At 39.7% G+C, this 26,185-nt stretch overlaps 1 protein-coding gene across 6 annotated transcripts in view; it reads right to left on the reverse strand.

Moving 5' to 3' along the window:
* The window catches only part of LOC140726844 (spermatogenesis-associated protein 13-like), a 213,657-nt gene that overhangs the window by 124,068 nt on the left and 63,404 nt on the right, over nucleotides 1-26,185 (reverse strand). For 4 of the 6 annotated variants that reach the window (XM_073043740.1, XM_073043741.1, XM_073043746.1 and 1 more), the window contains exon 2: nucleotides 18,480-18,611. The exons of 1 other annotated variant lie outside the window; for it this stretch is intronic. In XM_073043740.1, the coding sequence (XP_072899841.1) occupies nucleotides 18,480-18,545 (66 nt within the window). In that variant the 5' untranslated portion in view covers nucleotides 18,546-18,611. The remainder of the gene's footprint in view (nucleotides 1-18,479; nucleotides 18,612-26,185) is intronic. One more of the 6 variants, XM_073043742.1, reaches the window with a different exon arrangement.

Raw genomic sequence — 26,185 nt, forward strand, 5'->3', positions numbered from 1 at the left:
CTGGTTCTCCACTTGGCCTTGGATCACCTGGACAGTAGCAATACCTACATCAGGCTACTGTTTATTGGCTACAGCTCGGCGTTCAACATAATCATACCATCAGTTCTAATCAAGAAGCTCCAATCACATGGGCCTCTGAACCTTCCTCAACAACTGGATCCTTGACTTCCTCCCTGGGAGACTAGTCTGTGTGGATCTTGACACCTTCAAGAGACAGTGCCTCAAGAGGAGACAGCCATCATTAAAGACACCTTCCACCTAAGACAGGTCTTTTTCATATTTCTGCGACTGGAAAGGAGATACAGGAGCCCGAAGACCCACTCTTAATGTTTTAAGAAGAGTGTTTTACCTTTCACCAATGGATTTCAGAAAGAACATTACCTCATATTTTGTCTTTTGCACTTTTTGGATGTTATAGCAATTTTTATGTCTTGCACTGTACTGCTGCCATAAAGCAACAAGTTTCATGATATATGTCAAAAATTATAAGCCAGATTCTGACAAATGATGCACATAACTTACAAATGTATCAAGCACATGCACATATAGTCAATCATCTATATTTTCTTCTGACATTTCTGGTGTTGCGACAATCAGTATAAAAAGGATCTTAGTGTTTCTGAGGTAGAGAAACAGAAGCATTAGTGCTTTCCATAGTTTTTGAACTAGCAATTTCTGATTATTGCTTGCGTGTGCGTGGGGATTGGAATGAGCAGAGGATTAACATGAAGCACATTTCTACCAATTAAATATCTTGCACAAAGTGTGTACATTGACAACATATAGCTGCTTGCTTAGGCACCAGAGAACACAAGAAATGGAAGTAGGTCATATGGCTCTTATCACTTCCAAGGCCATTAGACAGAAGTAAACCTATGCTATACAGCCTTCAAGTTCAGTAAATCTTCTGTGCGGTACAGACACATAATGATCACTGAAGCCTTCTGCAGTTGCAGCAAGACTTTATTTTTGTACTCCAACCCCTCTGCAATGGTCAACATGCCTTCTGTTCTTTTCCTAAATGATTACCATGGCTATGTTTTAACTTTTCTGCTCACTCTTCCAGATACTTCTGTATGATAATTAACCTGCCGTATCCCTTTACAGACTTCTTCTGTCCACTTTGCAGCTCACTTTCCCACCTATGCTAAGCAAACTTGCAGCATACTGTCATTTCAATTTATTCATTAAATAGACTGGTAAAAGCCAAGGTCCAGTGATTCTAGTAACATCCAAATAGTAAATGTCAGCTATACTGAAAATTGTTTTTTTCTTAAAGCTTAAAACATTTTAACCGATCGCTAACACATGTTAATTTCTCTCCCAAAACATTGTCTTATTTAATGTAACAACTTTGGTGTGATATCTAAAATGTCTTAAAAACCCACCAGTTCACAATAGGCACCTTCAGAAATTCCACTATTCTGTGCCATTACTAGGGGTAGCAAGGTAACAGCTTTGGATCATTTTAGTGGCATTGAGAAGTGGAATAAAGTGACATGCAGTGGAGGATAAATGTGTGGCTGAGGGATTGGAGCAGGAGACAGGGATTCAGATTTCTGGATCATTGGGACCTCTTTTGGGGCAGGAATGACCTGTACAAAAAGGATGGGTTGCACTTGAATCCAAGGGGAACCAATATCCTGGCGGGGAGGTTTGCTAAGGCTATTGGGGAGAGTTTAAACTAGAATTGCTGGGGGGTGGGAGCCGAACTGAAGAGACAGGAAGGGGCAGTTGGCTCGCAAATAGAGAAAGCTTGTAGACAATGTGAGAGGGAGGATAGGCAGGTGATAGAGAAGGGATGTGTTCAGACTGATGGTTTGAGATGTATCTACTTTAATCCAAGGAGTATCATGAACAAAGCGGATGAGCCTAGAGCATGGATCCACATTTGGAGCTACAACGTTGTGGCCATTACAGAGACTTGGATGGCTCAGGGGCAGGAATGGCTACTTAGAGTGCCAGACTTTAGATGTTTCAGTAAGGACAGGGAGGGAGGCAAAAGAGGTGGGGGCATGGCACTGCTGATCAGAGATAGTGTCACGGCTGCAGAATAGGAGGAATTCATGGAGGGATTGTCTACGGAGTCTCTGTGGGTGGAAACAGGAGGGGGGTCAATAACTGTTTTTATAGACCACGCAATAGTAACAGGGACACCAAGGAGTAGATAATGGAGACATATTCTGGAAAGATGCAATAATAACAGGGTTGTCATGGTGGGAGATTTTAATTTCCCTAATATTGATTGGCACTTCCCTGTCAGAGGTTACAGCGGGACATTGATAGGATGCAAACCTGGGCTGAGAAGTGGCAGATGGAGTTCAACTCAGAAAAGTGTGAGGTGGTTCATTTTGGTAGGTCAAATACGATGGCAAAATATAGTATTAATGGCAGTGTAGAGGATCAGAGGGATCTTGCGGTCCGAGTCCACAGGACACTCAAAGCTGCTGCGCAAGTTGACATAGGAGGTATACGGTGCATTGGCCTTCATCAATCGTGGGATTGAGTTCAACAGCTGAGAGGTAACATTATAGCTATATAGGATCCTGGTCAGACCCCACTAGGAGTACTGTGCTCAGTTCTGGTCACCTCCTACAGGAAGGATGTGGAAACTATAGAAAGGGTGCAGAGGAGATTTACAAGGATGTTGCCTGGATTGGGGAGCATACCTTACGAGAATAGGTTGAGTCAACTTTGCCTTTTCTCCTTGGAGCAACAGAGGATGAGAGGTGACCTGATAGAGATGTACAAGATGATGAGAGGCACTGATCGTGTGGATAGTCAGAGGCTTTTTCCCAGGGCTGAAATGGCTAAAATGCAAGGACACAGTTTTAAAATGCTTGGAAGTAGGTACAGAGGGGATGTCAGGGGTAAGTTCTTTTATGCAGAGAGTGGTGAGTAGGATGGGCTGCCAGCGACTGTGGTAGAGGCAGATACAACAGGGTATTTTAAGAGGTTCCTGGATAGGTACATTGAGCTCAGAAAAATAGAGGGCTATGGGTAACCCCTAGGTAATTTCTAAAGGAAGCACATGTTCGGCACAGCATTGTGGGCCGAGGGGCCTGTATTGTGCTGTAGGTTTTCTATGTTCTATAATGATTGCCGTGCAATTAATGCAGCTGAATCAGCCTCTGTTTTAATGTGTACAGAGGAGGTGTGAGACACTGAAGATTTTCTTCCTGCAGCAGAACTTCCAGCACTGTCGCTCAGTTTCACATCATCCTGTGGGTTGCCTGCAGTCCCCGGGTTCCAAACGAGTTCCGTTCCTGAGTCCGGCTTTAAGTCGGATTTGTACACAAGTCGGAACAAATACATCCGGTATTATTTAGTGTCAGTTAGTCAAACATTTGTCTTAGTATATAGTATATATTTTACCTTTCTATGCATATAAAACACTTAAGAAACGTATGTATTCCAATAATTAAACCACTTCATTGCTTAGTAATAATTGTAGCCTTCATTGGGGCACAGCCTTTCACATGCTCCAATATTCTCAATTTATCCTTTAAAATTGTTCCGATCGTTGACCGACTGTAACCTAACGCTTTTCCAATGACCGATGACATTTCACCTCTTTCCAAACGCTTTATTATTTCCACTTTATTTTCAATCGTGATCGCATCCCGTCAATGGAACAGAAACACCGCGGGCGGCGGGTCCCGAGCTCCACCAGGTCCTAAGGACCACCGCACTGAATTCCCCGGGTCCTAAAGTCCACTGCAGTGAGACAGGTTAAATGGGACAGTGGGGGCTGTCCTAAGTTTGGGTATTTGATCCTCCACAATATTTCGCGTGGGAATTTAAACTGGAGGCGGCAGTGTTTTTTATACAAGGTCGAGTTGCAAGCTCGACATCAACTCGGCACGGATGGACAGCACGCTTGGGAGCGGCCTGTCACTGGATCGAACTTGGGAACCTCTGTTCTCAAGCCCGGCGCTGACCTCACTGCGCCACCAGCCGACCGGAAAAGGGGCGGGGGGGGGGTCAGGGTGAATCTTGCTAAGAAAAATTTAATCCAAATACAAAGTTACACATTCAACACAGTGTCAACGGCAACAACTTAAAATGGCAGACAGCGTCACGATCCAATTTAAAATGGCGGACGGCATTGCGATCTAACTTAAAATGGTGCACGGCATTCTCCTTCCTCAGTTCGTAAGTATGAGTTGTTCGTAAGTCGGACGTTCGTAACTCAATACGTAATTAAAATGTGCCTTGGAATTTGAGAATCACTATCTGATGTAAGATGAGACACATATTTACCTGTTGCTGCAAAACGACCTTCAATATGATATCTTTGGATCAGCCAGTGTTTCATTGCTTCTATAAATACACTGTGATTGTTACTAATGTTTGAAAAATATTCATACCGTTTTTTATGTTTTTCCTGTTCTTTTCTTGGGAAGTAATGACACGAGTATTTGGCATTGATTAGCAACAGCTTCACAGAGATCAGTCAAGTCCTCAACATAAGATTGCACTTGTAAGACATTTTCTTTATTTTTCATAAGATCCTTAAACCTTTAATTTTGTTGAAATTTGTTTTATACTTCTTTCAAAGACTTTTGATTCTACTTGCTAAAACTTTCGAAGTTTCTCTTTTGCAAGCCCTGACCTAAAGGTCACTGATGTCAGTTCCATGCTTCGATTCACTCATGTTACTTTCTCCCTATTGTGCAACTCGCAATTACCTTTGTTCATCCACAGCACATTTGCAAAATGCATCAGTGATCTTCTGTTCAATAAACATAGGCAGCAAAACAAACTGCTCACGCATCCACTGTGCTTAAACTAGACCAAACAAACAGCATTCAGTTCAGTCTGCAACTGGGACGATGTTTCAGCACTTCAATAAAACAAAAACGACAAACCCCCAGACAAACACCATGCAATGGACCGGCAATGCTGACCATTCAGTACAGAGTTCAAACCACAAATACACAGTATGAATTATCAAAAGGTCGCAGATAATCCTACCACAGCTGCTCCAGTTTCACTAACAGGTCTAAGGCCATCCTTTGCCATAGACTGGTGTTCATTTAGTATATCTATTTTTTTTTGTTGGCAATAAGTGTAGCAGTTACTTGAAAGTCATCTGAAACCACTGAGTATGGGAATTGACGCTGTGTGACGCACTTCCAAACAACTGAGTTCCAAATTGAAAAAAGTACATTCAATCTCTTATTATGAAATCAGCAAAGTCAAACAATATTATAGCAATAAAAACTAATGAAACAAAATTAGTGACATAGCAAAATCAGAACAATTAGAGTAATTAAGCAGTCAACAAAAAAAATCACCTCCAGCTCACTCCTATCAACTAAACTAAGTGAATACGTAACTATACCCTTTTGCTTCTACCATGCCCAAACCCAAGTGACAAATGATTGAAACCTATAAAAAATGCACAATAGAAAATAGATACATGGTTCCTACGTTAGCACTAAACACCAACACCTGTGCACCTCAAATTATCCACACATTATATCTGCCAATTACACATCAATTCTATTTAATTATTTATCATTTGAATATGCAACCCTCTCACCGGGCTCACATAGAAACTTGGCTTGTTAGCTAACTCTGATAACAGCCACATGACTCAGCGGTGAGAGGGCAACATTTATAAGCAATACATGTGTAGGGTCAGTATGCTTTGGAGTTCAACCAAACAGGAAAGTTAGAATCCAATTAAAGAACATGGATTGTACCAAATAGTGCCTCAAACACAATCATTGGTTACCAAGAAATGACAGATTGTACACCAGCATAAAATTATAAAGAAATTGTATTTACCAATTTTCAACTTTATCAAACAATTCACAGAAAAAGAAAAAGAAAGATAAAAGGGCCCATTATAGTTAAACCAATTCAATGTGCTCATAAACATTGGAGCTTATTTCTGGAGTAGTCGGGTGTATTGTTTTATTCACACACTGAACCCACGTTCTGCATGAAAGACACCAGTCACAGTTCGAACTTCCCTCAAAGACCATCTCGAATGAACTGGCTAAATCAGGAGTACTGGCACTTCCTTCTCAGAACCATTCGCCTGCACAAAGCAGTTCTTACAACAGGGCCTCTCCTTTGAACAGTATTCTGTGTTGTCTGCCCTTGTGCCCCACACTGCACTCCAACCAAAAAACCCCAAACCAGACTACTGTCCTTCAGAAATCTGATCCTGCCCAACTCTCTCAAATGTTCCATCACATCCCACTGGTCAGGACATGACAACTTGTACCCCAAGACAACCCCAAATGGCTGACACAACATTCTTAAGTTGGACTGAGGAATTGAGGATGTAAAAAACTCATTTTGAACTTATGTAACCTCTAGCTAAAAGAATAATTGGGACTGAATAGGAATTTTTGAACTGAAGTAAACTCTTTCTTTAGCAGTTAGCTAAGACAGACTCATTACCAGTTCTCCCTGGCTTGCAGAGAGAGACATTGAGAGTTTGATAACATTGTACATTATATCCTTGTTTGAGTAGGGGAGGAGGACTCACCGATAAGGACAGGAATGAACATTCATCTGTGATTAACTCAGGGCCTAGCAAAGGGAATAACTGATAAGGACTGGACAGCACATACATCTATCAATCAATAAGCCTTGATTTAGTGGACTCTCTTATCTAAGTAATTAAGCTTTGCACCAACAAACTTAGTGGGCATACCAGTTCAAATAACATCTTGCAACAGTAATGTATGTGGCTTACTATGTATAAATATACGGCTGTAACCTGAGGGAACGGGCCCATTTGTCAGACGGTGGCAGTACTTACATGCCTTCCCTTCGACAACTGGGTCTCAAACTCCTGCAGGAGGGTGCACAATAAACTGTTGTAACTATAAGAAGCTGGTCTCCTGAGTTTTATTCAGATTCTACTTTAACAGAACAACATGGCTCTTTATCTTTAGCCAAAACCAAAACATTCATACTAGCAGCACACATTGCTAAAATAAAAATACCTCACAGCATAGCAGTAGAAATTTGAACCATTAGAAATATATCCTGTGAAACCTCCTTGGATCAGCTATCCTGTGAAATAATTAATTACAAATTCATTTTTCCTATAATTAATTCAATACATTAACATTTTTGTTTATTTGTTCAGCCATATGTTCAAAAGAAATGCAGCATCTAGAATTACCCACACCTCCCCCCCCCCCACTCCATTCCATCAGAACTCCAGCACTACAAACGTGAAGGACTGAATGATAGAACCAAATATGTAAAGAATAAATGTCATCAGTCACAGTAGGTGTGTAATACAAATAGGAAAGTAAACCTATAAAAATTCTGAAAGGACAAAACGCCAAAGGCCAATGTTAAGATAGATACAGGATAGATATGATACATGAAAAAAGTAATTGGATTTTTAGCATTTTGCAAAAAGAAATATGGTTTGCCTTTAAATTAATTCTAAAATATTACCAGTTTTCCATTAAATGATTTATAATTCAATCACTCTAACATGCTAATTAAATCAGTATGCTAGAGTCAAAAGTCATCAATTTCCAATGACATTCAGCAACTCTGATGAGCAGCATATTCATTCATTTAAAAAGCAAGAACTACATAACAAAAAATGAAATTCTGGTGGTGCAATTCTTTTCTCCCAATCTTAAAACAAAGAAAGTGTTTTAAAAATTTTCTTTCGACTTCAAATTCATTTTTTAATTATTAAAACACCTTCCTAATTCAAATATTTTTTTCTTTCTTTCATTGTTACTTTCTTGTTCAATAGTGTTTACACTAAGAAATGGACTCATCCAGGCAAGCTTAATGAAACATATGCCATGCTTTCAGCCATCACTCAAACAGTTTGTAGATGAACTCAAGAATCTAGAGGTGGTGAGCATGGAGAACTGGAATCACATGCAAAACTGATTTAAAATGTTTTATCATTTACTATAAAATCAATCTTTACAAATGCCTATTTTACTGTATCAGAGGGGCAGTAATAGTGGCACTCCCCACATTTTTTCCCCTTTACTACCATTGTCAACATTTTGGTAGTATTCACTCTATTTAGAATTTTTAAAAAGGAAAGTCATGGCCCAATAATGCTAGCTAGTGGGACAATAGTTTTAAACTTATAGATCATATTGTAACAGATTTGACTCAATTAATAACAACCTTGCCTCAAATCAGAAATTATTCAGAGCATAGCAGGAGACTTACAGACGGAATGTACATCAGAACAGTGGGGTTTTCTGCGGCACTGGCAGAGGGGCATTCACTTGCATGAGATGCAAGCTGAAGCCCTATTTCTGCATTCTTTTAGCACTTCAGTCAAATGGACTTTAGACTGGATTGCGTGATTTAGAATTTAAATGAGGACAACTGAAGGTAAAGAGATGAAATAGCAATATTTTAAAAAGAGGAATTATTCTTTGTACCCTTACCAATACTTGTCCACCATTTAATATTGCTGCTACAGATTTGAGTCATTGTTAAATTACTATATACAGAAACTTCTGATAGAGGTTGACCATTTTCACTGTCCCTCTGGTGTACAGTGACAACACTGCATAAATTACTTCACCGGCTACACCACACAAAGCTGCAGAGGCAGATACTCTGACAATATTTAACAGGTAACAGACATTTGGATGGGTACATGGATAAAAAAAGGTGTTCGATTAGACTGCATAATTGTTATTTTCTGTGCAGTTTAACAATTAATTGCCTGCTGTGTTTTATAATAACTACCTATATATATGTAACTGTTTAGCACGTTACCTAGTGGCCACAGTACAATTGTTCAGTGCATCCACCAATGATTACACTCTATTCTTAGGAAGACCATATGACATAGGAGCAGAATTAGACCATTTGGCCCATCGAGTCCGCTCCATCATTCAATCATGTCTGATCCTCTTATCCCCTCCTCAGCCCCATTCCCCGGCCTTCACCCAGTAACCTTTGATGCTGTGTCCAATCAAGAACTCATCAGTCTCTGCCTTAAATACACCCAACGACCTGGCCTCCACAGCTGCCTGTGGTAACAAATTCCACAAATTCACCTCATACTGGCTAAAGAAATTTCTCTGCATCTCTGTTTTAAATAAATGCTCCCCTAACCTGAGGCTGTGCCCTCTTGTCCTAGGCTCTCCCACCATGGAAAACATCCTTCCCACATCTACTCTGTCTAGGCATTTCAACATTTGAAAGGTTTCAATGAGATCCCTCCTAATTCCTCCAACTTCCAATGAGTACAGATCCAGAGCCAACAAATGTTCCTTGTATAATAACACTTTCACTCCTGGAATCATCCTTGTAACCGCCCCTGGACCCTCTCCAATGCCAGCACATCTTTTCTTAGATGAGGAGCCAAAAACTCTTCACAAAACTCAAGGTGAGGCCTCACCAGTTCCATATAAAGCCTCAGCATCACATCCCTGCTCTTGTATTCTAGACCTCTTGAAATGAATGCTAACATTGCATTTGCCTTCCTCACCAGTGATGCAATCTGCAAGTTAAACTTTAGGGTGTTCTGCACAAGGACTCCAAGGTCCTTTTGCATCTCAGATTTTTGGATTTTCTCCCTGATTAGAAAATAGTCTGCACATTTATTTCTACTACTAAAGTGCATTACTATGCATTTTCCAACAGTGAATTTCATTTGCCACTCTCTAGCCCATTCTCCTAATCTGTCTAAGTCCTTCTGCAGCCTTCCTGCTTTTTCAACACTACCTGCCCCTCGTCCAATCTTGGTATCATCTGGAAATTTGGCAACAAAGCCATCTATTCCATTATTTAAATCATTGATATGAAGCGGTCCCAACACCAACACCTGCAGAACACCACTAGTCACTGGCAGCCAAGCAGACAAGAATAATTTTATTTCCACTCACTGCCTCCTACCAATCAACCAATGCTCTAACCATGCTAGTTAACTTTCCTGTAATACCATGGGCTCTTAACTTGATAAGCAGCCTCATATGTGGCACCTTGTTAAAGGCCTTCTGAAAATCCAAATATACAACATCCACTGCATCCCCTTTATCTATCCTACATGTAATCTCCTCAAAGAATTCTAACTAGTTCATCAGGCAAGATTTTCCCTTAAGGAAATCATGCTGACTTTGTCCTATCATGTTCTGTATCGCCAAGTACTCTATAACCTTAGCACTTGACTCCAACATCTTCTCAACCACTGAGGTCAGGCTAACTAGTCTATAATTTCCATTCTGCTGCCTTCCTCCTTTCTTAAAGAGAGGATGTTACAGTCCTTAGGAAGTTCTGGGAAGTTCTCTGGCATAGTAGTATTTGAATTGGGGGCTATCTAATTGGTTAACCCTTACAACTTATATTTGACTGGAGTGTTTCTTGTATAGTATAAAATGATCTCAGAACATAGTATAGAATATGAGAGCTCACGATCTTTATTCTTTAATCGTTATTCTCTTTAACTCTTAGACTCCTGGTACTATCTGTTTCCAAATCTCTTTGTTCTATTAGTACAATAAAATGATCATGAAGCAACAAGTTTTATGACACTTTCTTGACTTCCAAAAGAACACTGGATTCAAAGCATCAGAATCCAACAAATTGGCACAGTCAGCAGAATGGTTGCAAAGAATTAAGAACTTGGAAGAATTGCCTCATTATAATTTGTAGAATCTGTAGAATCCATGTCATGTCTATCCCGTAGTTCTTCAGAGTTCAGATGGTGGCACTGTCTTGGGGGGTCACTGTTCAATATAGGGATGTTTCCTAAGGAGAAGTGTTGTTAGAGTGTCACTGGCAGGACCACCCCCTTAAAGTCCCTGCTGGGCTTTCTGATATCGTTTCAGTCTGCTTTGACATTCTATATGATGCACTTTAATTTTATCACGCTTTCTAGGTTTCTTTCCCAATTGCTTGGTGAACGTCTTTACTTGCCTCATGAACTTTTTCATTTGCTCAGTTAATTCACAAACTCACTTCTCAAGCTGACCACGTGTCTTATCTTTAACTCACGTAGGTTTTCCTTGCCCTCAGGCATTCTCAGGATCTTATGATATCCCTTTTTAATAAATGTAATAAACATTTGTAACAAATCATTGTTGATTTTTTCATTAAAATTTTGTGATTAATTTTATCAAACTGAAATGTTTTATTCAGGGAGGAGCTTGGTTTCGCGACTTTGGGCATTGTTTTAACCCAATCTCATGCAACACTTAACTTGTACATACTTTATATTACTCTGACCAAGTCTCAAAATATTAGCAGATTGCAACCAAAATTTTAGTCAGCTTAATTTTACTCCCACACTTGCATGAGTTCTACCCCACTGGCTTGCACATATTTAAGTATTTTTATACCTTTTAGATTTTTTTTTCAAATTGGCAACATAGTAGTTTCCTCACTCCTACTTCCATCCAATGATGAATTTGGAATTAGAGAAAGCTCTTACTTCTTTTGTTTGTGTGCTAATATGCCTCATTATAATTTACATTTTTACTTGTACAGGAGTGATTATGTGGTTTAAACTTATGTAAGTGTGCCAATTAATCTGCCTAACCATGATGTAAACCAAAGAATACGTTGAAGAATATATACCCTTTGATATTTCTGTAGCTTGAGTAGTTATACTTAACATAGATACCACAAGTTTTTCTCCCTCTGAATTTTCAGATGTAATGATTCTAAATGGGTGATTTAGAATCAAAGAGGGGATTGTGGATTAGGCTGTATAATTGTTATTTTCTGTGCAATTTGACAACTAATTGCCTACTTCTATTTTATATAGCCACCTACATACATGTAACTGTTCAGTATACTTCCTAATGGTCACAGTATGTATATGCATTTTTTCAGTGTGTCCCCTAGTGGTTACAGTTCTTTGCAAGCACTGGACAGTTTTCTGATATTGCAATATTTGATTAGGGGCTATCTGATTGGTTAACTCTTGTTGACATAATTGACTGGAGTGTACCTACCCATGGTTTCAAAAGAGCTGAACACTTAAGCTCACCATCTTTATTCTATATTCTCTTTATTTCTTATTTCCCTTCCCCTACTAGACTCCTGCCAATGTCTGTTTCCAATTCACTTTGTTCTATTAGCATTTAATAAAATGACTGAAGTAATATGTTTTATTCCTCATTCTTGACTTCCAAAAGAACTCTGAATTTAAAACATCAGAATTCAATATGGATATGGGCCAAACACAGGCAAATGGGACCACTTCAGATAAACATCTTAGACCATAAGACTGGAAGACATAGGAGAATTCGGTTACTTGGCCCATCGAGTCTTGTCCACCATTTCATCATGTCTGATCCATTATCCCTCTCAGCCCCAATTCCCTGCCGTCTCCCAGCATCCCTTCATGCCCTGACTAATCAAGAATCTATCAAATTCTGCCTTAAATATACCCAATGACTTAGCCTCCACAGGCACCTGTGGCAATGACAGATTCACCAATTCCTCCTCATCTCTATTCTAAAAGGAAACCTCTCTATTGTGAGGCTGTGTCCTCTGGTCTTAAAGTCCTTCACCACAGAAAACATCCTCTCCACATCCATTCTATCAAGGCCTTTCAACATACAATTTCAACGAATTCTTCTGAATTCCAGTGAGTAGAGGCCCAGAGCCATCAAATGCTCCTCATATGATAAGCCTTTCAATCCCCAGAATCATTTTCGTGAACTTTCTTTGAACCCTCCCCAATGTCACCGCATCCTTTCTTAGATGAGGAGCCAAAAACAGTTCACAATACTCCAAGTGAGGCCTCTCCTGTGCTTTAGAAAGCCTCAACATTACATCTTTGCTTTTATATTTATATAAACAACTGAGATTAGACCTACTGGCCTATAATTTCCTTTCTTCTGCCTCTCTCCCTTCTTAAAGAGTGGGGTGACATTTGCAATTTCCCATTCCTCCGGAACCATGCCAGATTCAATTGATTCCTGAAAGATCATTACTAATGCCTCCACAATCTCTTCAGCCACCTCTTTCAGAACCCTGGGGTGTACACCATCTGATCCAGATCTTTCAAGTTTCTCAAACATCTTCTACCTAACAATTGTAACTTCACACACTTCTGCCCCCTGACACTCTTGAGCCTCCAGCATACTGCTGGTGTTTTCCACAGTGAAGACTGATGCAAAATACTTAATCAGTTTGTCTACCATTTCCTTGTCCCCCATTACTACCTCTCCAGCATTGTTTTCCAGCAGTCCAATGTCTACGCTCACCTCTCTTTTACACTTTAGGTATCTGATGAAACATTTGGTATCCTCTTTGATATTACTGGCTAGCTTACTTTCATATTCTATCTTTTCCTTCTTAGTGACTTTCTTTAGTTACCTTCTGTTGTTTTTTAGAAGCTTTTCAATCCTCTAACTTCCAAATAATTTTTGCTATCATATGTCCCCTCTTTGATTTTATGTTGGTTTTGACTTCTCTTGAGAGCCACGGCTGTGTCATCCTTCGTTTAGAATACTTCTTCCTCTTTAGGATGTATATATCCTACACCTTCAGAATTGTTCCCAGAAATTCCAGCCACTGCTGCTCTGCCATCATACCTGTCAATGTTTGTTTCCAATCAATTCTGGCCAGCTCCTCTCTCATGGCTTTGTAATTCCCTTTCCTCCACTGTAATACTGATTCATCCGAGTTTAGCTTCTCCTTCTCAAATTGCAGCATGAATACTATCAGATTATGATCACTTGTCCCTAAGGGTTCTCTTACCTTAAAGCTCTCTAATCAATTCCGGTTCGTTACTCAACACCCAATCCAGAGCAGCTGATACCCTCATGGGCCCAAACACAAATTGCTCTAAAAGCCATCTTGTAGACATTCTAGAAATCCCCCTCTGGAGATCTAGCACCAACCTGATTTTCCCAATCTCCCTGCATATTGAAATCCCTCCATGACTATTGCAACATTGCCTTTTGGCATGTATTTTCTTTCTCCCGTGGTAATTTGTAAACTACATCTTTACTACTGTTTGGGTGTCTTTATACAACTCCCATCAGGGCCTTTTAACCCTTGCAGTTCCTTGGCTCTACCCACAATGATTCAACAACTTCTGACTCTACCAACTGAGCAACACCACCCCCTCTGCCTACCTGCCTGTCCTTTCGATACAATGTGTATCTTTGGACATTAAGGTCCCAGCTATAATCTTGTCTGTTTTCCATGCTGTCTGACTTTGTATGTCCACTATGACTATGCACTTGTGAGAGTGCAGAATGGAGGAACAAGAACACAAACAAACCACAGTCCACAGGTTAGCAGTAAATGGAGCACTGGTCTGTACTTGCTGATTAGGGAGGATGTATAATTGCTGGCATTCACTCATCAAAATTAATCTAAACCTATTATAAAAACATACCATGCATTTTCCAAATGTTATTATGTTCCAGGTTGAATCTGTAATAACAACTTGCAAGTAATTTGTAAACCATAACAGCCTTTCTGCAAATATTGATCTAACAACATCTGACCAACCATTTAGCCAGCCAGAAGAGTCTAATTTTTTTTTGTTAAAGTTTTGGAATTATACATTATTTCAGACTGTATCAATTCTTAAATCTGCACTCTCCAGACAGCTAAATAATAAGAGGCCAAAGTGAGATTTAGTTAATTCATAACTATTTGCATCCAGTGTGCAGATAATGAATAACTGAATATTACAGTCAAGTACAGTTAGTAAAGGCACTGGCCAGTAAGAACGGAAACATGCATAGTTAAACTAATGTCCCATAGGTCAGTACAGTGACAGTGGTGCATTTTATTCTAAAAGTCAAATCATAAAATGTCATAGTTAAAATTGAGACCATAAACACATAGTTTCTGAAGTGACCTTATTATGTTTCAGAAATGTACTCACTAAACTGGAGAGGCAAGTTTTATTTACCTTTACATTGACAGTGGTAGATGCTTGGAATGGGTTACCATGGGACTAACTCATGTAGCAGAAGCAAGCAGTTCAGTGGTTGTTAAGAGTCTTTTAGATAAACACACGTATATGAAGGAAATGGAGAGATATAAATCATAGGCAGGAAGAGAAACATTTAGTATACATTGGTATCAAGATCAGCACAACATCGTGGGCTGAATGACCTATCAGGTGCTGTGTTCTATTCATCTGCTTCAGTTTCGGCTGATTATTTCTCTCCTTTCAAGGCATATCAATTACATTATTATGGGTCAAAAATATAACAGGAATATATTTCGCATTCTAGAACTTCAGTGAGTGCTTTTTTTTAATTCTCTTTAATAACTCCTGCTGAACTTGACTTGTAAATGCACTGCTCTCTGTGGAAATATGACAGTTATGTCAGTGCTGCTCAGCAGTTCAAATCAAATTTATCATCCACGTCTTATATGACATGAAATTTATTGATTTCTAGCAGCCATGCACAGCAAAGACATAAAAGAGAAAATTAATCTCAGCGTAGTGCATGGTAACATATACGTAGTTTGATAATAAATTTACTTCAAACTTTGAAAAATAAACTATAAATTGCAAAATAAGTAGTGCAAAAGAGAAGTATAACAAGGCAATGTACATTCAGAAATCTGATGATGAGGGGAAGAAGCTGTTTCTTAATCGTTGCATGGGGGTCTTCAGCCTCCTGTACCTCTTTCCTAGTGGAAGTAACAAGAAAAGGACACGTCTTGGATGGTGAGGGTCCTTAGTGATAGACGCCACATTTTTAAGGCACTGTCTCTTGAAGATGTCCTCAATTGTGGGGAGGGTTATGCCCATGATTGGGCTGGCTGAGTCTATGACCCTCTACAGCCTTTTGCAATCTTATACATAGCTGTGTACCAATCCGATACCAAGCTGTGATGCAACCTGTCAGAATGTACTCCACCGTATATCTACAGAAATTTACAAGTCAATTAACAAAGCCCCTCAAAATCCAATTGACATGCCTTCTTCATGACTGCATCAATGTATTGGGCCCAGAAATTCTCCAAGATGCTGCTCACCCTTTCCACCACTGATCCCTCAAATTATTGGCCCATTAATGAAAGGATGGTTTCACAGGAATACAACCCTTCCATAACGTAAGAGTCACCTGTATACAGAATGGAGAGACTTGTCTATTCAGACAAGCATGCTCCTCTTTGAGAGATGTAAGACTGAAACACATTCTTCAACCCAGGACAACTATCAACTACTAATGCCATTAATGCTTTGTATTTTATTCTTGCTGTATTCTCAACTCTACCCAGATTCTGACACTCCTCTATATGGTTAGTTACAGCCTGTTACGCCACTGTTTTTTAAGGCAGCAATTAATGTCCTCTATCTCTGTTCATCCTTGGCCAGCTTCTCTATTGTGCCTCAGATGAGGTTCAGGGTCCTCATTTCTGCCTCCACAGTACAGCACCAAGCTGTCTTTGGTCTCCCATATTTCCTCCACTCTTCAGGGGTCCAATGAAGTGCAGTCTTGATCATGAAGTTGGCTTCTCTTCTCTTCACATGCCCTTCCCATCTCCAGTGTTTCCTCATGATAATGGTGGCCATATCCTCTTGGTGACACTGAAGGAGTAGGGCATGGTTGGAGATCATTCTTGGCCAGAAAATACAGAGGATCTTCCAGAGCCTCAACGCAGAGTCTCCACCATCCGTCAAGACACATGGTATCGACTTTCCCAGAACCAGCAGATTCACCTACCTGGACAGAACCATTCAGCAGGATGCTGGGACCAAGCACAACATCCAGAGCAGACTCACCAAAGCTAGAAACGTCTTCAGATCAACGAGAACAAATGTCCACACCGAAGTGAAGCCGTACCAGAGCAGTGTTCTGTCCGCACCCTTGTACATGTCAGAATACTGGTGCGTGACAGAGAATGACCTTGCCAAGCTGTTGTCACTCACCTACACACTAGCAGCAATTTGCATAGGCCAATTCTTACACTAATCCACCCATCTTTGATAGGTAGGTGGAAACAGCAGGACTCTTGAGGAATGCATGTACTCACAGTGAGAATGCATAAATTCTACGCTGGCAGCACTAGACGTCAGGATTGAAATCATGTCTCCAGTACCACATGGCTATTTGCTGCACCCACATACTTCCTTCCTCCTTTCCTACATAGAAATACATGCCTGAACTAGGTGGTACCAAGATCTAATTTGATGATTCCTGTTGAACAATAATTATGTGAGTAATATTGCATTAAGCAAACAGAGGTTCAATGATTCTCAGCTTAATTGTTGTAAATCTTCCTTTTGCTTCAATTTACTCATTCTATTCCATTTTCAAAACATTGATTAAACTGCAGAAGTTACTCTACAGTTGCTTCTTTGATTAGCATTCCTCCTCATTTCTCTGGCTTTTTCCTTCAAAGAAAGCTGCAAGAATGCAAGATGAAGTAAATATTTCACCACTGATTTTTTTTTCACTGAGGGAGTAAAATAAAAACAATTGTGCTGATTTTAAACTGGTCAATTTAACAAGAAAAACTTCTTGCAGTCAGAATGCTGCAATTATCACTCCAAAACACGCCCTGCCTAAAAGAGGCACATGGCCAGTGGTGTAGTGGCACCCACACCGGACTTTGAGGCGAGTGGCCCTGGGTTCGAATCCAGTTGGCTTCTTGTACGCTTTCCATCCATGCTGGGTGGTGTGGTGTGTCCAGCTAGTAAATTGGCCTTGCAGAAAACAGACAAAACTGCTAAAGAAACAGCATGGTTGCCGCCTGTTGCCCCACACAGTGCAGCAAAGAACAAAGAACAACAAAAAAGGCATACACCTCAGTAACTCAAAACTCGCTGGAAATGTGATATAAACTAAGTGCTGGAAATAGAGTGAGAAACAAATGAATTGTTGGGGTGGATAGCATGATAAAGATGTAAGGCAAGATATATGTGATATAAGAGGGATATAACATGGGGCACCATAGTAGTGTAACGGTTAGCACAATACTATTACAGCTCAGGGCGTTCCAGAGTTCAGAGTTCAATTCCGACACCGTTCTGTAAGGGGTCTCTGTACTTCCTGCCCATGAAATGCACAAGTTTCCAAAGACATAAATTTGTATGGCTCTAAGGGCCTATGGATGGACAGATGGATAAATAAAGAATGACTGACAAAAGTGGAGACAAAGCCTAATCAAATTATGTGATAACAGCAATCCGTCCAATTCAGGAAGTATAAAGGGGCCATTTACAAGCAATAAACAACAGCCCACCCTATCCCCTAAATATAAATAAGAATTTCACCTTAATTAATTTAAAGCTTTATATTGTAATTGACACAAACTAACAAAATAAAATTAAATACAGGAATAACAAAGAGATTGTTATTGCACCTTCATATGACAATTGGCAAAGTTCACATATAAAAGTTTTGCCCATCTTTTACAATGATTTTCTTTCCTTAAGGTTCTTAGCAACAAAGTTGACATGCTTGTAGCTTTTGCACAATACTTCTTGCAGACTGTCCAGTGACATATTCGTTTTCCTTTCTAAGCAGTATATTTGAATGTTAGTAAATGACCACCTTTTCCTTTACCTTTGTATCATCATATACCATTACCTCTGTAGGGCCACAGGCAGAAGTTCCAAACTCTCTGGCCATTTTCCATCTACGATTTCCCAATAAGCTCCGACATCAGTTTTCTCATAAAGTCCAAGAGCAGAGTACCTACGAGGGAAGTCATAGACTTTGTTCACTTATATTGAAAGAAATGAATATGAAGGAACAATGCAAATATTTTCAATAATAATCTTTCAATAACTTTTCAACTTTTATGATTGAGAATCATGAATCATGTTAAAGAACAATGATAGTCAAAAGCATTCTTTGCTCTCAACATCTGACAAAATGCTAAAGTTGGGGGGCAGGGGGTTGGTCGAAGTTAGTGGATGGGTAGACAGTACAGTCAATTTGCTGTTGGCAGGTAACTGAGGCCTTAAGCTCGCTGAACAATTTAATTTCTAATGTTAAATATTACGGGAAGTCATGACATAAATTCCACAAGCTACTATACTGCATGACATCAATCATCTAGCCAATCTATTTATTTAAAATGTCTTGGGTACAGTCAGCCCTCCTTATCCGCGGGGGATTGGTTCCGGGACCCCCTGCGGATACCAAAATCTGCGGATGCTCAAGTCCCTTATTTAACATGCATCAATGTGGTGGTCTTCAGGACCCAGCGGAGCCCGGACTTGATTTAACATGTCTCCGTGTGTGGGACATTAGGACCTGGCGGCGCAGCTCTGAATCCGCAGTGTTTCTGTTCACGAAAATAATCACGATCGCGATTGAAAATAAGGTGGAAGTAATAAAGCGATCAGAAAGAGGTGAAACGCCATCGGTCATTGGAAAAGCATTAGGCTACAGTTGGTCAACGATCGGAACAATTTTAATGGAGCATGTGAAAGGCCCTGCCCCGAAGAAAGCTACAATTATTACTAAGCAACGCAGTGGTTAAATTATTGAAATACATATGTTTCTTAAGTGTTTTATATGCATAGAAAGGTAAAATGTGTACTATATACTAAGAAAAACGTTTGACTAACTGACGCTAAATAATACCAGATGTACCTGTTCCGACTTCAAATCCAACTTAAAGACGGACTCAGGAACGGAACTCATTCATTACCCGGGGACTGCCTGTACTTTTAAGTCATTTCTAGATTACTTATAATACCTAATATAATGTAAGTGCTATGTAAATAGTTGTTATACTGTATTATTTAGGGAATGATGACAAGAAAAAATAGTCTGTACATGCTCAAACAACGAGTGCTGGAGAGAGAACTTCCGGGTTTTCCCGATCCGCAGTTGGCTGAATCCGCGCGTACGGAATCCGCGGATAAGGAGGGCCGACTATACTTTGAATTAGGTTGAATAACTGAAAGAACCTTTTATTTTATTTTTTTTTAATGTGTAGATTGCTGGCAAGGCCAGTATTTATTGCATATCACTAAATGTCCCAAACAAGGTTGTGATTAGCCTCCTTAAACCACTACTGTTAGCCTGAAGAATTTCTCATAGATGCTACTTATTGGGAGCTTCAGGATTTAAAGAGCATGGTGTGCAACCTCATAAGGAACCTGTGGGTGGTGGTGGCTCCATGTACTTGCTGCTCTTATTCTTCTTGCTGACAGGTTCAAAAACTACTATTGTATTGAAATAATTGTTATCCATCTGGGATTACCAGGCAGACAGAAAAACAGATTCAAGAATATGCTCAAAGCCTCAATTGACCAACAAAGAGCATTTGATATAGTACTAAGGACACACATTGGGAGCACACAAAAGCTGTGTATTAATAGTGGAAGGAGAGCTCCATCTCTCAAACTACTCACCTCCTCCTCAACTGTTTAAGAAGCATTAGTTCCCATACTAGCCTCATTGGTTTTGTTGCTTCTAAGCAAGCTACAGCAGAAGACAATAACTTCCAATCACAAGGCACTGCCTCATGACAAAAGGGATGGTCACTAACAGAAAGATGGAATGAAAGTTGATAACGTCCACATACGTGAAAGGGTAAGATTGCTTAAAGCAAATCACGCTGGTCTAGATGGGGTGTGCATTACATTCCTATTGGAGGTATGATGGAGGATGCAGATACTGCCATAATACTCACTTGAGGCGCAAAAGGATTATAAAGTGACAAGAAAAATATAAAAACACTTCTAACATAAAAAGAGCAGCCCATTTAATTTGGCTTCTGGGAAGCAATTATGAAGGAAAACATTAAATAGTGTTTGGAACTGTTGGAATTCATGGAGGAGTCAGCAAGAACGTGGCAAAGGCAGACCATGTCTGAGAAACATGCTTTAAGTAACAGAGCATGCTAATGAAGCAAATGCAGAAAGATGTCAACAAACTGGATTTTCCATAAAGAGTTTGATAAAGTCCCCACAAAAAGCCAGCTGGCAAATCTGAGGTGCACAGAATTAAAGGTCAGTTACTGAATGGATGAGGAACAGGCATAAAAATAGAACTGACAAAGTAGTAAAAAAAAATCATTTGATTTTCCAGCAAGTGGAGCTTGCCAGAAGGATTGCAACCACTGATTTTTCTTTGATATGCTAAAGTCTTCAGACACGAGTGTGCAGGATAAAATTTGGCAAGAGTGATGGGAAGAGTGATAAATTGGACGATGAGCAGACCAGTAACATATCCCATGAAGATTTTTGAGTTAAAAACCTTTGCTTTACAAATGTAATATTTTAATTACTTAAATCCAAATGTTGTTTTGCTTTTTTTTAGTATAAAACCTCAGGCTATTAAGAATTTCAGCACTTGGAACTGGGTTGAATATGCTCCAAAGAGCTACCTCCCAATTTACAAACTTTTGAACAGCAAGTTTTTTTTTAAATGGTTGTAGCCCCTTTGTTAATTGTTACCAGTATTTCCTTTTTGTTTTTTATCTTGTTTTCTCTTCACTCCTGAATGCAGCTGGAAACGGGTATTATTCATTTGCAATATCCACAGGGTATATTAGTAAGTTTAGAGTTGGATACCAAGCTCTTTGGGCCACTGACCACCAAAGATTCATTTTAATCTCCTTGTATATTTGACCTATCTGGCTTAGCCACCAAGTATTTCTACAGCACAGACATAGATATTCAGGGAACTAAGAGAGTAATGAAAGAAGAGATCAGCAATTATATTATTGAATGGCAAAATTGGCAAGGAAGGGCCAAATGGACCGAACTCATTCATTCAGAAAAACAATGGCAGTAAAAGGAAAATTCAGATGTTTTCCTTGGCACTCTTTAAAGTTAAGAAGAAGCCCAATGCATTAAGGATTATAGTCAAAACTATTGCTGTTATGAGGCTGGATGGGCAGGAAGAAGACCTCTCTCACAGTTTACACTGAGGATCAAAATTAAGGCAACATATTCCTCCAATATAAATTTGCCTCCTCAATCTTTTCCTCCACTTCTTATTCTAGCAATCTGTGCAGCATTCAGTGCTCCTCCTCCTCCTCCTCCTCATGGGCATCCCACCACAACACCATTACCTCTTTTACTCACATCAAACCAGGAGAATAAGTATTTAATTACTCCAACATATCAGATGTATTAATGGAGTAAACCTGCTAAAATGGCACTTAAATATATTAGGACCTATTTTAATACATCATGGAAGTCTAGGTATGAGAGAGGAAAAGGAGATATTAGCAAACCTTTAAAACTGAGGAATTGTTTTCTCGGCTGCTTATTGCTTCATTCATTCCAAATGCCAATTTAATGTCAGGCCTTTGGCCAGTTCATGAAGTTATTGCTTCTTATTACTGACTGATTTGGCAGGCCTATTAGTTGGCAAAAATTTGATTTTCCATTGTGTACATTGTGGTATGCATGCAACATGAAGAACAAAGTCAAATTTCACTAGAAGCTAGTTGAATAGTGTCTCAACAATCCTGCACTCAACATCAGCAAGACCGAGAAACTGATTGTGGACTTTGTAGCGTATTTAGTATGTCAATAATATTTGAGTAATGTTGTAAATATATTGTTTGATTAAGCATTTTTAAATAATTAAAGGTTATATGTAAGAAATACATGAATGATATACATCATTATGCCACATCATACCCGCGCACCTCACTAAAGTAAAAATTAAGTGGACATGTTTTTAAATGAACCCCAGATAACTACCTACCCTTGCTGTGCAACATGCTTTTCTTTTTAGGAGACACTTCAGTTAAAAAGAATGCAGAAAACAGACAAAATTAACAAGCAACGAGTACGGCCACAGGTTCATAAACAGTGTGTACTGGGTGATAAGAATAACAATAGATTTTTAAAAATACAAATGGCTGACTACATTGGAAAGATAGATGGTTCAATTATACAACGGATAACTGGACGATGCATGCTGAATGAATTGAACAATATTTTGAAGCAAATGAAATAGCCAATGAAAAATGAGTGTCAGTGTTGCTAAGTGTAGCAGGTGGAAAATAATAGTTTGCTTAGAAGTTTGCTCCAACCAAACCAGTAGAAATGAGCTTTGCTGATATCATGAATGTAACGCAGATACATGTAGAACTGAAACCATCGTTGATTGCAGAATGATTCAGGCTTCATATGCAGAATCAAAAGTAAGGGAAGTGAAGAAATTGTCCAAGCATTGTCAGATCAGTGATAAGCTTAATGACACACTAAGAGATTGTTTAATTTGTGGAATCTTACAAAAATACAATTCAGTTGCAGTCAGAAGTTAAAGTGAACGTGAACAAACGTGAATAACAATTGAATTGAATTGACTTTATTTCTTACATCCTTCACATACATGAGTAAAAATCTTTATGTATCCATCTGATGCTCAGTATTAGATTTACTCCAGATGTATCATTTAGTGTTAAGGTTAAAAAGTTTCATTTTAGTCTGATTTGACCACAACACCTTCTTGCTCATCTTTATGCTGTCTTCTAAGTGATGCTTTGCAAAGTTATTTGGCAAGGATATGTTTTTTTTTTAAAGCAGTACATCTTGCATAAATCTAATACCGCACATCAGCCAGGTAAGAACGTATCTACTGTGAAGTATAGTAGAGATAGCATCATGCTATGGGGATGCTTTTCAGCAGCAAGCACTGGAAATCTGGTTGGGATTGATGAGAAGATGAATGCTGCTAAATACAGAGAGATCCTGGACAAAAAGCTGCTAGCCTCTGTGATAAAATTTAAACTGAGGAGGAAGTTTGTCTTTCAGTACGACAATGATTCAAAGCACACTGCCAGAGCAACCATGGAATGGCTTCAAATGAAGAAAGTTGATAGCCTTGAGTGGCCCAGTCAGAGCTCTGACCTTGACCTGAACGAATATCTCTGGCAAGATTTCAAGATTGCTGTCCACCTCCACTACTCAACTAACCTGGCACAGCTTGAGCAATTTTATGAGAAAGAACAGGCAAATCTTGCTCTATCACGTTTGCAAAGCTAATAGAGATGTATCCAAAAATCTTCTGGTTGTAATAGCTGTGACAGGTGATTCAACTAATTACTGAACAAAGGAGGATGAATACTTTTGAACTGCTACACTTCAGTTTTTTAATTTTTAGTTTCTCATGCTTTACAATTCTCCCTGTTTTTTTTTGGGGGGGGGACTCTACTGTGGAGAGAAAAAGGAGCATGTGATTCATGAATACAAAGTCTCAGTTAAATTGATCAAAATCCCTAGCTATAACACTCATTTATGTAAAAATGGTTTGGGGGCTGAATTCTGTTTTAAGGCACTGTACATTAAGGACATTTATGAGAATCTTAGATAGGCACATGAATGGAAGACAAATGGAATTCTATGTGGGAGGGAAGGATTAGATTGATCTTGGAGTAGGTTAAAAGGTCGGCATGACAACGTGAGCCAAAAGGCTTGTACTGTATTGTTCAGCGTTCTATATATAGTGTGGAGTATCTTGACTGATTGTAACACAGCCTGGTATGAAAGCTCCAGTATGAATGGCAAGAGGCTGCTGAGGGTTATAGACTCAGCTAGTTCTATTATGGGCACAACCTTCCCCACCAGTGGACATCTTCAAGAGACAGTGCCTCAACAATGTGACATCCATCACTAAAGACCCTCACAATGCAGGGCATGCACTCTTTTTGAACCAAGTATGGGAGACTGCAGCCCCACACTCAACAATTCAAGAACACCTTCCTCCCCTCTGCCATCAGATTTTTGAACGGTCTGCGAACAATATCTCATTACTCCTTTTTTTAATTTCATGACTTAAAGCATACATTTTATTTATAGCAGTTTTACATCTTTGCATACTACTGTAGCAAATCTGATCATGCCATTATAAAAAGGACATCAAGGCTTTGGAGAGGATGCGGAAGAGTTTTCCCAGGATGCTGCCAGGATTACAGGACATGTGCTATGTTGTTGCATGAATGAAGTCACCAGAGAGAGAGAGAGAGTTACTGGTAGATACAAAGCAGCTTTATTCAACAAAACAAGATACAGCAGGCATCATATGGAGGTGCTTTTGGTGGAAAGGTCTCCTGGCCCAACCGGGGGGGGGGGGCCTCGATATTTATTTGCTAAACACAAAGGACAATTCCATATTTACAAAGTATAGTCAATGCTTTCTTTTGAAGCTACACACAAACTTCACACCTTCTGATTCCAACCATCCCACAGGCAGCAGCAGTGTCTGGACTGGAATCCACAGTTTTTAGGAAAAGCAGTGTTCCAAAGTAAATCCACAATACATTATCAAGGAATAGAAGACTGGTACATTTGCTAAATGTAAATAACCTAAACCCAAAAATCTCTCTAACAGTCCCTCCTCTTGGCCCTCCTGGACAAAAATAAATTTGTACCAGGAAAGGCCAACCAAGAAGGATGTACTCAAATAGGGCAGCAAAACCACCCTGCCTCGAAACTCCCCCCCCCCCCCAGTTTTGTGTGCCTCAATATCTACGGTACTCTAGCTTTCCCTAATCACTACCTACCAAATGTTAAGCAGAGAGGTTGTTCCAGAAATTTGAACAAGCCTTTAGAAATGCAGCTCCTTTCAATATGCCTGTTGGCTCTTTCCCTGTGGGCTGATCGCAGCTTAATCACATTCCTTTGTCTTCAGCTCTTCATCCTCTGGTCGCTGAAACTCTCTTTCAAGGAGCACCCACAGGCCCTTTCATCAATGTACAGGAAGGGGTTGGGGGTGGCCTCTATGTAGATGTCTGCAAGGACCTCTCCTTGGTGGCACCCCCCTTCCGAGCTGTCTGGTCGATCACTGGCCCGACTGCTGAAAGGGCCCAGCTCCTCATTCAGACAGGGTGACTGCTTTCAGATACCATGTGCAGTCCATCGAAGTTGTGGAACTTGCTGCCTCTGCTTTAACTTAAGAATCCCTCCCCATCTATTTTCCAATATCTTTTCTATTCTATGCTATTAAACTAATCATCTACCTTCAGCAACTAGCCTTCATTACAGAGTACCATCATCACACTTTAGCACTTGATATTCTTCTGGAAAATGATGCAGGTGCGGTAGCAATGGGGGACGAAGAAATGGCCAATCAACTTAATGGGTACCTTGATTCAGACTTCACTGTGGAAGACACTAGCAGTGTGCCAGAAGGTCCATGAGTGTCAGGGAGCAAGAGTGAGTGCCATTGCTATTACAAAGGGGAAAAGTGCTAGGCAAACTCAAAGGTCTAAAGGTGTACAAGTCACCTAGACCAGATGGACTACATCCCAGAGTCCCGAGAGAGGTTGCTGAAGAGATAATGGATGCATT

Source organism: Hemitrygon akajei, chromosome 4 (assembly GCF_048418815.1).
Source record: "Hemitrygon akajei chromosome 4, sHemAka1.3, whole genome shotgun sequence".
NCBI lineage: Eukaryota > Metazoa > Chordata > Chondrichthyes > Myliobatiformes > Dasyatidae > Hemitrygon > Hemitrygon akajei.